Consider the following 13,806-nt stretch of genomic DNA (forward strand, 5'->3'; position numbering starts at 1 on the left):
TCTATCATCTATGTTCTATTACTAATAAAATATTGACATTTGCTATCTCCATATCATTGCATTCAGTGTTTATTCACAATTTGTTTAGTGTCCCAACCTTTTTGGAATTCGGTTTGTAATATCCAAAATGACGAGGACAATAAAACGTTGATTCAATTTCCATGTATGCTGTCGTATATTAGGAACAAACAAACTAATACATAGATGTACAGATTCTTGGCATTGAGGGGATATCAGAATGCTACATAAACAATGAAAGAAAGTACATATAGTCACATATGAGTCTGTATTCTTGTATCTGTTTGTGTATTTCCTTTTTGATCAGTAAAATGCTGCTGTGCTACACCTAACATGGCAATTATCTTAATTTTAGGGACTCTTATATGCTGGAAATAAAGGCTGTGTTTGTGGCTTTAACAAATTTTATTTATTAGGGACTACTCTGTCAAAACACTCAAACATCATAGAGACTTTGGTCCCCCCAAAAAAGCTAAAAACAAGGCCCTACAATCCCCAGTGTGTGCAGATAAGCTGAAATCAACAGGCTGACGTGTCTAAGGTCAAATAGACTTAGGACTTGGAGTATGATCACAAGCTGCTTGCGCAAGAAGTTCTCCCCTGTGCACCAATCTATTTAGATGAGCCAGTGTGAGGTGCAAAATGATAGGGGAAGGTTTTCCCATGTATTAACATATATTAACATGACAGTAGACTGGATTTTGCCAGTCTTTAATGACCAGATAATCATTCGTCATTAAAGCCTACAGTCAGTTTGATCTAATTGTGGTGATTAAAGTGAACACCACAAGGAATGAAATGATGGTGATTAAATCACTTGAAATTTGTAAAAAGACAATTTTGTGAAGACGGAGATATATTGTCTTACATCCACTCCACATTACTTCTCTCTCTCTTTCTCTCTCTCTCTCTCATACACAGAAGCACACATCCCCCTCAATTATCTCGTAGCACTGCACTTTGGCATTTGGATAGTCAGGTCAGCGCTGTATGCTCATATATATAAGGTAAGCCAAAAGCACCTCGCTTTCCAGGCAAGCTGACACACTTTCACTGAGGAGAGACAGTGAGTACAGCCATTTACATACTTTCTTTTATTTGTTTTTGTTTTGTTTTAATCCTGAAACTCAAGGATGAAAAAAAGATGGCATTCTAAGGACAAGCTTGAAGGGTTTATCATCTTAGAAGCAGCTTCACATTCACCAAAGTTAATAAATAATGCTGTAACATACAATAATGCTATAAATAAAAATAGCATGATCACACAGGTTCCCTTAGACCAATAGCTTATGTATCAATTCATGCAGATACCAAAACATTCTTCTATATTTTAATTTAAACTGCATTTATAATAATAATAATAATGATAATGAATTAATAAAAAGTAAGCTTCCAAAAATCCTACTGTGCTCCAGTTAATCAAAGATCGAAACATGGCATCACATAGTGTGTATGTGTGCTATTTCAGGACAGACTGGTTACAGGTCTGATTGTTTTTTTGGCATTGAACAAATGGCATTGTTAATATAAAATAAGTCTAAATTCTCAACCCACACATTTTTATGATGTGTCATATTTGTTGTAGTATTTACAATCTGATGTAAAATTAGGAATAATCTGAACAATACACGTACATCTGCCAATATAATGTGGTTAAAATTAAATGTGGGTAGATTTATTCCAGTTTAATATTTTAAAATTCAGTTCATTAAAGACACTGAACTACTTTACCCTTGATCTTAGTGAACTGCTGATGCCATCTTGTGTTTGGGCTGCGAAACTCTCTTGTCCTCTGTTCTAACTTCTCGGTTTTACCACAGATCCAACAGACATCATGCAGAAGCTTATCACAATCACCATCCTTGTCACAGTCCTTGCCCTGGGTAAGAGCACACACACAGGAAGGAAGAAGTAGTAAAACACCACCACCAACAACAACAACTTACGGGGTTCAAAGATATCCCAAATCATTTTTATGGGCTTGAAGGATCACATAGTCTGTAGTAAACCTCATCTGCAATCTGTTGACAAAAACTGAACATGGATTTGCTTTATTGCAAATAATTACATCAAAAGATGACATTAGATTAGAGCTGTCCAAGGGGTCAAGGAGATGTTTGAGATATGACAAAACTGCACAGTATCTAAGGCATGTGCTATGTCTTTGAAGGAACGGAAAGCTTCCGTGTGGCCAGACAGACAGAAGAAGAAGAAAAGGGAACTGTCGCCACTGTCATGGACACCCTCAAGTCTTATTATGACCAGAGTCTGACTACGGCTAATGAATACTTCGATAGCATCAAGGACCTCAAACTGGAAGAAAAAGCCAAGTAAGTAATCAATCACATGTACAAGTACAAAGTGGAGATACATGTTTCAGCGACTATATATCCATTTTTGGGATTTTTTTTATACTGCAATATTTGAACAAAGCAGTGTCTCTATATTTATTAATCACACACACACACACACACACAGGGTTAAAAGTTGCAGGACACCCTTTTATTTCAGAAACGAAAAGGAAAATGACATATCTGAATACTTCAGCAAGTAATGGGTGAGGAGCTTTCTGATCCATTTTTGAGGTTATTTCTGGATCTTGGCCGCCATCTTGAAAGCAGTCATTTTGGATCAAGGGCAATGGGTGGTCATGTAGAATATCAAAAATGACAAGAATTGTCTCAGAAATTGAATGCTGCAATCAGATTAGCAATATCTTTTGTGGTTCCACAGATATCAACCCAGAAATTTCAATACTTTTGTTACTTGTTACAGGCTCATTACAGACTTGAACAGACCCTAAATGCACACAGCCTTGCATATGTGAATCAACTTGGCATCATGTCGTATAAAATGTGCTAACTCATGGCTTTAATTAGAATTTCCACCATTTTGGATCATCAGTACTGCTATTTCCAAAGTATTTCCATTAAAATATGAAGGAATTCACTCACAGAATTTCACTGAGTAAAGTCTAGTATAACTTTGGCCTTGACCTTAGCGATATAATGACACACAAAACGTCAGCCAGTTTATAGGCTAACCTTTACATCAGTCATAGATAGCTCTGTGGCTTCATACCTTGCTAACGTAAGGGCTTAGTTTGTTGTCCTTCCCGTATTTAAAGATATTTCAGCATTAGAACAATGCATTAATTTTATTGTAATGGTGTTGTAACCACAGCTATATGATTGTACTGGATTTCTGGATTTATAACACCAACATTATTTATCTTCTGACTTTACCAGCTAAGACATCTGCTTCTATAAAATGCAAAATCAGGTTCTATCTTCCTAATCTTGAAATGGGGGGGGGGGGGGGGGGGCAAGGCAAATAAACTACGCACATTTAAGCACTGCTAGCAGGTTTGTGAGAGCTAAACATGCAGATGATGAGTTTTCTCAAGCCACAATATCCAAAGGAAAAACAAGAAAATAAGAGAATAGCTCCTACCTGTCACTGAAGAGATGTGGGGATTAAATGTGTCATTTTTGCAGGTTTTAGGCTTTTTCTCTCAGGAAGTTATTTTTTTATTTATTTTTTGTGCAGGGAAGTAATTAGGAACAAATATGTTTAACAACGACTGTTAAACACAATCACCTTATTTTTGTTTTTTCTTTTTCAAGTAGTTGCTGTTTTGTATGAATCTATAAATAAATTCCAGTGGAGCTTGAATGTAAAAGATTTGTACATGTGTCAAAATGGGGGTGTGTCAGTGTACCTTTTGTTAATTGGTTTTCTATTCCTAATCCTATTTTGAAAGATATAAATATAATTAATTTAAGGAAAACAAACCTTTGTTTTCTACAACATAATGATGCTAAATACAACAAAATACAAAAAATGAATATGAAGTATAAATTAAAATAAGATTTTTTCATTCCTTCTTGTGGCTGATTGTGGATTAGACTGCAGATTTTAGCCAGAACCTGACGTTTTTAATGCTATTATTATTTCACAATTTAATTAGAAATATGCCAACATATGCTGAGATTTCTATGCACATTAAGGACATGGGTGTCCGGAGAGGGAGTTCTAAGGCTAATTAATGTAAGTTTGTGAAACCGAAAGAGAACTGTGACATTTATGTAAAAGCGAATATCTATTTATAGCAAACAATAATCTAAATAGATCATATTCTAATATTCCCTTGGAAGAAAAGAAAAAACTAATTAAATCTACATTCTCTGTTACTGTTTATAAAATACAAAATAGGGAATCGGGTGGTTTTTCTATTGCAGGATTAGAAACGGAAAAATAATTAACGAAAGGTACACGGACTGGGAGGGGATTGGCTTTCATTTTGGCCAGCAGGTCTATTCCAGCAGTTTTAATTTCAGCAAAAATAACAACATTTCTGCTTCTTTCAGGAACATATATGACGAGACATCCCAGGCGGTGCGAACCTATGCAGGCATCTTTCAGGATCAGCTTTACCACATCATTTACCCCCAGGAGAGCGCTTAGTCAAACTCAGTTTAGTCATCCATGTCGGAGCCCCTTACTATCACTTCATGAAGAATCTATGAGGAATTAAGCAAATCTTTACTAAAGAAGGACCTTTGAACTTCTGTCTTTCAGCTGCTTAGTTCCGGAATGCTCTCTTTACTCACTGTGGGTCAACAAGGACCTGTTTTCCTGCACTCTCACACCTCAAAATCAGTGCAAACAGCACCTTAGCAGAACTCTAAACAGTATTACAGTACGTACAGTAAGAGTACTGACAATCAATACATGTACAGAACAGCAACAAGCCTTTAACATTAAACTTGTCCTGCGAATAAGAGAGCAAGATTACAGACACCAAAGGCTGGGGAAAAATGATACATTATCTTGTGTTATTGCCCTTTGGTGATTTCACTTCAACAATGCTAAGTATTAATGCAATAAAGCCAAACATTTATAGAAACAATGAAGTGTGGTCCAATTTGTCATTGTACTCTGTAAGGTATGAAAACGTCTTGAAATATTAGAGTTATGTTAAGACGAACATTTGCCAACTTTGTGCTAAAGCAGCGTTAGCCTAGAGCTAAGAAGAGCTAACGAGGTGGAGTGAGTTTATTGTCATTTACAGATTTAAACAAATGGAGCACCTGCAAAGCTGAAGTTATCCATGTAGATATGCTAAGGTATTCTTCTGATAAAACAAAACTTGACTAATAACGAGACATAAAGCTGTTCAGCCAAAAAGGGCTGTGTGTATTTACAAATATGCTCCGAATAGAAATTAGTAAAGTATCAGATATATTATCAGTGTACAAAAGTATGACGTTCTGCGCATGCGCAAATCAAAAACGAGTAGCAACCTAAACCTGGTAGCGACAAGGCGAAAAGAAAACGGTGTTTTGCTGAGGAGATGTGCTCAGCCCCACATTTCGTTCTTTTTTTAACGATAAATGAAATTTTCCTGGTGTTTATTATACAATATTTGTTTACTCTCCCCGCTGTTAAGGTTGTGAATAGCAGCTGTGCAGTGCACCCCACCTGTAAATATATTCCCGTGGCTGTGTTCGTAGAATATTATATATTAACAGTCCAACCTCGAGAAGAACACGGTTTTACCTGATTGCTGTTCCCTCAACTCAGTCTCGTGAAATCTTATTTTCCCCCTTTTCATTGTTCCTGAAGGATTGTTTCTTTATCTTCTGATGATACACTATAACTCTCCCTAACTTGACGTGAGGGGAGAGGAGGGGGCCTTCGTTAATTTGCGGGCCCTACGCAGTGTACGTAATGAGCCTAAAGGGCGGGAGCATTTTCTGACAGGGTACTTTTAGCCTACTCAAATATCCTCCACTGTTTTGGTTTTCCAACACTACCTATATGTACACCATCGTGGCATGTTTAAACAACTTAACTTGTCAGAGTTGTCACATAACTTGTAGACTTTCTAGATAAAATTACTCTATAAATCCAGGCCTTGTGGCTACAAATTGTTTCTTCATACGTCAATGAAAACCAGTCCAAAGCACTGAGGCGGTTTTAGTTTACAAACCAAGTTAAATAAATCACATGGCCTTCATTGTGTCATATTACCACACAAATGCACACTCTACCTATGTTGTACCTACATATGGTATATTAGCTAACTAAAATAAATAAATAAATAATAAAGCATATGCCTAATGCTTCTTTATTTTCTATTAGGACAAGTAAGATGAATACTACAGCAGTATATCATGATCGTGTTGTCAGCTTGATCTTCTAATGCAGATTCTAGACATAACAACCGAGAAGCAGCTCAACATTAAGCTGACCACACACACAGCATGCAATGTTATTAAACATCTTACCAACAGGGTTTAAAAGATCTTCCTATTCATGCTCACAATTCAGATAAACCGTGAGAGATCCAGTGTCACACTGCATACTTCAGAGATAGTGATCTCCAAATCTTTTTGTTTAACAGAGTAATTGACTGTACAAGGCCACCCAAGAAAATCAGGCTTTAATCAGCTGTAGGGACAATTCGAAGAGATTCCTCACTCTCTGCACTTTGTCTCAGTGAAGTGCTGTAGAACACTAGGAAAGAGGCACACAGATCATAATGTTGGCCTTGCCACTGACACAAGAATATATAAGACTTGAGAAAAATCTCAAGAAGATAATATTTACCCATCCACTTTAATCTGCTGTGAAGTAATTTGATTAAAAGAGCAATTGATCTAACAATATCCTAGAAAAAGCAAATCAGGGCCTTTTACATATTTATGAAACAGAGCAGAAATTATGAATCATGTACACCACGGGCTTTAGTGTTTCATATTTCATTTCTCTCTGAAAACCTCTTTTGTCTGGGAGGAAAGAGGAGAGTAGAAGAGTTCTCTGGAAGAATTTCACACAGAGCTTTTACTCCAGTGTTCTGGGCTTTAGGCCCTTCATTGTAAGTCTTCACACAATTAAAGGGGTAAACATGAAACACTGGTTTGATCAATTATTAACAAGGTTCCACAGTAAGAAGATAATGTGATTCCAGCATGTCTTTGCTCAAGTGATGATAATAATGGTATATTATAGTGGCTTTTCCAAGGACTATTGTACAGTCTTACACAATCCCTAGTGGTAAAATAACACCAGCATATTTCATAAATATGCAGTGTACACATCATTGTCAGTTTAGTGTGAATATGTACATTGTTTGCCGAAAGTTCAGCCCATTCTGTTCTTGCAAGGAACACATCCAAGGAAAAACATAACTCCAAAATAACAACTTTACAGGAGAAAGAAGAAAAACCTTCTTAATATTCAATGGCAGTCAAAGTAAACAGATTTAATTCCAAGTCATTTTGGAGCAAATCTACTGAACCATGCCTCATGAAATTTTCACACAATGTGATGGCAAGCTGCTGTGTTCAAATGATGTGTTAAACTAAGTTTTTGGATGACTGTGAGAGTGTGTGATACACTGTGATTGACTGGAGCACTGTCTAAGGTGTGTTCCTGCCTTGTGCCCAATGGTTCTGTGTAGGCTCCAGACCCACCATGATCTTGATGGATTGACAGGATGAAGCAGTTACAGAAAAAGAATGGATGGATGAATTAATTCATTCATTTATTATAATTTGCTCTATTTCAAAATTAAAGATGCATCATCTGACACCAGACTCTTGAAGGGTACATTGAGGGAATGGGGAGATTGTGTAAATTAGGATTTTCAGTAAACCACTACCTTAAACCATAAGTGAGGTTGTGAATTCCAAATCAATGCCTGTTGAAGTCAGTTTTAACATACACTACAACACACATGCACCCCTTCATACATAACCTCCTTGTACCACCAGAGCACAAAGCATACACTCGATAAATACCTATAAACAATGAAAATTCAGCAATGCTATTATGCTAATGTGTCCTTTCTGTAATAGGCTCCTTATTCTCAGTGCTATTTCCCAAACTAATCTCTTGGTCTCAGGTGCTGTGAATTTGCATTTTTACAGCTTTTCTTCTAATGCACACAGTCTGTTCTTTTTTTTTATACCATTTCCCCTTCATATATAATTATAGTCCACTTTAATGAAGACAATTAATGCTGCAATGAACAAATTTATTACGCATACTGACACACATACACACTGCTTATGTATAGATGCAAAATAAAGGCAACTAAAAATAGTATATATATATATATATATATATATATATATATATATATATATATATATATATATATATATACTATCAAACAAGAAATGAAGGCTAACTGGTTGGTGGTGTAACCCGTTACTGGTTAAAGTTGCTATAGGTTGCATTCAACCTGTTTCAGAAGTATCAAGTTTGAGCTTGGAATTATGTCATTTTTGATATTTAATCTGCAAAATGGGAAATAATATAAAAGTAAGTATTTTAGCAGCATGCTATCCAGCTAACATTTGTGGTAATATATTTAACACCTATGATGTACTTATCTTCTCAAGACAGTGGACGTTTTGGACAATGTTACACTGTAGATTTAAAGGAGAATGCCTAAGCTGGAAAACATGAAATTACAATAAGCCGTTCTGATTTTGTAATGTCTCCGATCAAAGTGCTGGTTAAACTGCATAAAAGAGACAAAATCATGAGACAAAATCAAATTAAAAGAAAACAAGAGTGGAAAGAGAACAAAGTTATAAGCTCAGTGTGGAAATAAAATAAATGAGCAAAAGGAGAGCAGAGTACTGAGGAAATACCTCAGTTGACAAAGTCAGATCATCCAGACACTACAGCCTCCATACAACAAAATGATAAAATCTATAAATATATTATAAATGTAGTTATATATCTGTATATATGGGTGTTTTCCCCTGCTCTCAAAAATGCCTAATCCAAGTAATCATCTCATTAACAAGCCCTTACACACTTTATCCAACAAATCAATGCTGGGTTTCCCGAGGTCTTTGTAGATTTAAGATCATCATTACATAGTGGAGTTAGAATTACATTAAACACACTCTCTCCCAGTTAAATTGATTGTAATACTACAAAGCTTTTGGGGAACAGTCAAGCTCATTATCCAACCCTTACTGATCCAACTAATCAGCTCACAAACATCTCCTTACATAGAACTTTTAAAAAATCTATTAATTAGTCGTCTGACCTTGTGGAGAATATCAAAAGGCCTGGGTGGTTTTGTGTGTACAATTTATCCACATTTGACTCAAAGTTTTATTTGGGATGGGTTTGAGCCACAAAAGGATCTTTTATTGCATCATGCATTAATACGTGCTCAAAATGTGACTATGAGGGAAATAAATAAAGACCTGGATGCAGACTGAGAGACCTTTTAGGGTTACATTTATTTAATAATGTCTGTATGTATAAGTAAATTTAGCCCCGTCACACATAATTTAAGAAGCAAAATCTGGACATTAAATGTGGGGGTTTTAATGGTGTAGTTTTTTTTTTTTTTACTTTTCTGTTTAATATACTATCTGTTTGTGACACAGATAAATTTATAACGTTTATATCACTTTTTATTAACGGTCGTTTAGACTGGATTTCAGTTTTTGTTTAGAACACTAGGGGGCAGCAAGCACACATTGTCGTATCACTGGGTTTAGGGTGAACGGTACATGAGGGAGTGATTGAGAAAAATAGAGAAATAATTAAAGAAAAAAAATGAAATTAGGGTGTGTCATGGTAATTTACTTGCCCCAGACCATAGGTAAACACACTCCATATGAAAAAACACAAGCAATGACAGCTCTGTCTATTAAAACTGACAAACACTGGAGTCATTGCACCATCTGTCTCCCCTCCATTATATTTTCCAGCTTTCCTTTTTTGCTGTTTTTCTCTCCTTCACCCATTCCAACAGAGACCTTTCTTCTCTCCTCATATTTTCTTCCTCTCTCGTCCATCTTCTCCAGCAGTAGTTGTATCAGTTTGAAAAAAGACACACAGCGTGTTTCCATTCCTTTCACAATCTACATTTATGAGACAAATATGACGTTTAAATTGCATTCTTTAATGATTTTAGGAGAATCTGTTTGTCAGAAACTGAAAAACATATTAGATTTAATTTAGCACACATATTTAAGGATAGACCATTAAACTTGTTTCATCATTCATCAGCACTGTGCCTTTGTGGAACACCAGGTCTACCCTAGTTCTCTCAGCTGGAAAACAATGTTAAGATTTGTCACATCTTATGGTAAACAAATAAAAGGAAAATATCAATTTCCATCTCAATTGTTACTCACTGGAGTAATGTGATAACAAAATCCTGTAAGTAGAACCAAGCCTAAACTCTTCCCAACAGCCTAAACATACTGGAGCCGCCCTGAACTCCTGCCCCAAAGTAAAGCTTAAGTTAGCACCCACCTATTCTGTATTTATTAAAACATGTGTTTTCAACATGTCTTTAAGAGGCTATACCCATGTATTGAGAGCATTTTCCTGTTTGTATTGTTACTGCCCACGTGTGTCTACTGTGTCTCAGTTACTCAGTTACTAAACTGAGAAATCCTGCTTTGTGGAATAACCCCCTCAACAAATATCTCTCTCTCTCTCTCTCTTTTATATTAATCTGTGAGTGTCTGGTTCTGTTTGTCGCGTAAGTCTACTATTATCTACATCACTGTAATATACCAACACCAGCTGTGATTAAAACTGTGCTTGTGCTGCAGCTTTAAAAGAAAACCAGGTAGTCTTTTTATCTTAATATCAAATCAAATCAAATTTATTTATATAGCGCTTTTCACAACTGATGTTGTCACAAAGCAGCTTCACAGAATTCCAGTAAGACAAGATTTGACATGAAATGTAAAGACAAATGTAAAACCCTCAAGTGAGCAAGCCAGGGGCGACAGTGGCAAGGAAAAACTCCCCCAGCTGAGGAAGAAACCTTGGGAGGAACCAAGGCTCACAAGGGGTGACCCATCCTACTCTGGTCAATCTACTGGTGATGATAGTTAGTAGTCCATGAGAACTTCAGTGTAGGGACAGCTTCAAGGCACTTGGTGGTTGCTGGAGCGTGGGCAGCTGGTCTGAAGCGTGGAGGAGGATCTCGACAGTCATCCATCAGTGTCCAGACAGACAGGTGGGCAGTCGTTTACTCGGAAAGATGTAAAGGGATGGAATTAGTTTTGAACTGTTTTGTGTTTGTAAAGTAGAAAATATAAAAATTTCCAGAGTGTGGCTAATGACTCCGGCAGATCTGACTATGACAGCATTAACTAAAAGGAGAGAACCAGGAGGACACACAGACACGGGAGCATCCTGAAACACTGGCATCCCTCCGCTCCACCGTCAACAAACCTGAGTGATCGCGAGAAGCGGCGGGACGACAGCACCAGCGTCTCAGTTTACTATAATTCCCTGTGTCCATGCACCCCCCGGATCTGCCGCCTTTATCTATGGGGGAGCATTAGCTACCAAATGATAAACTAAACAAATGAGTTTTTAGCCTACATTTGAAGATTGCGACTGTGTCTGAGTCCCGAACATTTTTTGGAAGATCATTCCAGAGTTGGGGGGCTTTATAAGAAAAGGCTCTTCCCCCAGCTGAGGCCTTCTGAATTCTGGGAACATTTAAAAGTCCAGTATTCTGTGATCTGAGTGAACGTGGAGGCTCATAATAGGAAATTGTATCTTGAAGATATTCAGGAGCAAGCCCATGTAGAGCTTTATATGTTAATAACAAAATTTTGTAGTCAATGCGGAATTTAACAGGCAGCCAATGAAGTGATGATAAAACTGGGCTGATATGTTCAAATTTTCTAGTTTTAGTGAGGACCCTAGCTGCAGCATTTTGAACTAGTTGAAGTTTTCTTAAATTGCTGCTGGTGCATCCTGACAGTAGTGCGTTACAGTAGTCAAGCCTTGAAGTAATAAAGGCATGTACTAATGTTTCTGCGTCCTGGAGGGATAAGGCATTTCTAATCTTAGCAATATTGCGAAGATGTAAAAAAGCTGTCCTAGTGATACTACCTATGTGTTGATCAAATGATAAATCCGGGTCAATTATGACACCAAGATTTTTTGCTGCTGAACCAGGTTTAACTGGAAAGTCAGCGAGATTTAAAATTAAATCTGATAATTTATTTCTTGTCACTTTTGGACCCAAAAGCAGGACCTCTGTTTTGTTGCTGTTTAGAAGGAGGAAGTTACGCAACATCCAGCCTTTCACGTCTTTTACACAGTCCTCTATTTTCTTTAATCTGTGTTTGTCATCGGGCTTGGCTGAAATATACAATTGTGTGTCGTCTGCGTAACAGTGAAAGTTAATGTCATGGTTTCTTATAACTGTGCCTAGCGGTAACATGTATAATGTAAATAATAATGGTCCTAAAATAGAGCCTTGTGGAATTCCAAATCTTACTTTAGAATAATTTGAAGTTAGATTGTTTACTTTTACGAATTGATAACGTTCCGTTAAGTAAGATTTGAACCATAATAGGGCTGTCCCTGTGATTCCAACCATGTTTTCTAACCTTTCTATGAGAATATTGTGGTCTATTGTATCGAAGGCTGCGCTTAGGTCAAGAAGCACCAACAGGGATACGTGGCCTTGATCAGAGGCAAGAAGAAGATCATTTGTTATCTTGACTAGAGCTGTCTCTGTACTATGATGTTGCCTGAATCCAGATTGGAATTTTTCATATATATGATTCTTATGTAGATATGAACTAAGTTGTTGGGCCACAGCTCTTTCTAAGATCTTAGACAGAAATGGCAAATTAGAAATAGGCCTGTAATTAGACAGTGTACTAGCTTCAAGATTTGGTTTCTTGATCATAGGTTTAATAACTGCTAGTTTAAAAGCTTTGGGTACATGGCCCAGACTAAGCGATGAGTTTACTATAGTTAAAAGAGGATCAATAATAGCTGGTAGTACTTCTTTGAGCAACTTTGTGGGAATTGCGTCAAGTGTGCAAGTTGTACAGTTTGCGGAGGTGATAATACAGCTTCAAAATCATTATGATGCTCCAGTGACTTTTAATAGGGAGAACAGAGCCTCTGTGTTTGCTACTCTGAACTCAGCACTGCAGAAACTGCACTATGTACACCCCCACACTCCTTGTTTTCAGGACAGTGCTGTGACAGTGAATTACGCTCAGAAACTGTAGGGAAGGCCCAGGAACAAACATTCCAACTCTTACCTACTGTTCCTTTAAGTCTTATTTTTGCACTTGCATTGGTGTTCACAAAAGCAGAGCATGTCTTATCAGTCATAAACAAGCTCCTGTAAAATAAAACTGCATCAATCTCACTTCTCCATTTTATTTGTGCTATCAAGAATAAAAAGCAAAGACAAGGTAAATCAGAGTCTCTACGGATCTGCAGAAAAAAACATGCTTTTTTCACCATCTCAGAAACAGCTGCCAATAAATCAGATTTACAGCATTTACCTTCCAGTGCCGTCACTTTATTCTTGCCCTTTTCAATCATGTAGTCAACTTCAACCTCCATTTCTCGTAGCATGTCTATTCATCTCTCACTAGCCTCCCTTATTTCGCTAGCATTGCTTGAAAGCCTGCTAACGACCCGCTGCAGTAACGCCCTGCAAACATTCCTCATGCTTTTCCTCTTATGAATAAATGACACAAGTAGCCAAGTGAGTGAACGTGAAAAGTGTCCTTCATGCAACATTCATCCCGAGATGTCAGCTCGGCTGTCAGAGAGAGCCAAGCTCAGGCCTCATTCTACCAGGAGGCATTTGCTGCAATATTTATGGCACAGCGTCCAAAACTCAGTACAGAAAGAGAGCCTTTCTCACACTGCTGCAAACTTGATTCAACACTGCTACAGTGTGAATTATACAGTGATCTAATTCTGGGGAGGGGGTGGGGGATATGAAATACTGTG

The 13,806-nt window shown here is 37.2% G+C and overlaps 1 protein-coding gene across 1 annotated transcript; it reads left to right on the plus strand.

The window, feature by feature from the left end:
- The first annotated feature begins 993 nt into the window (after positions 1-993).
- apoc2 (apolipoprotein C-II) lies at positions 994-4,923 on the plus strand. The gene is made up of 4 exons (XM_066683345.1): positions 994-1,084; positions 1,839-1,901; positions 2,189-2,348; positions 4,389-4,923. The coding sequence occupies exons 2-4, from the start codon at positions 1,853-1,855 to the stop codon at positions 4,483-4,485; spliced, it is 306 nt and encodes a 101-aa protein (XP_066539442.1). The 5' UTR covers positions 994-1,084; positions 1,839-1,852; the 3' UTR covers positions 4,486-4,923.
- The last annotated feature ends 8,883 nt before the right edge of the window (positions 4,924-13,806 follow it).

The sequence above is a fragment of the Hoplias malabaricus genome, chromosome 10, assembly GCF_029633855.1.
Source record: "Hoplias malabaricus isolate fHopMal1 chromosome 10, fHopMal1.hap1, whole genome shotgun sequence".
Taxonomy (NCBI): domain Eukaryota; kingdom Metazoa; phylum Chordata; class Actinopteri; order Characiformes; family Erythrinidae; genus Hoplias; species Hoplias malabaricus.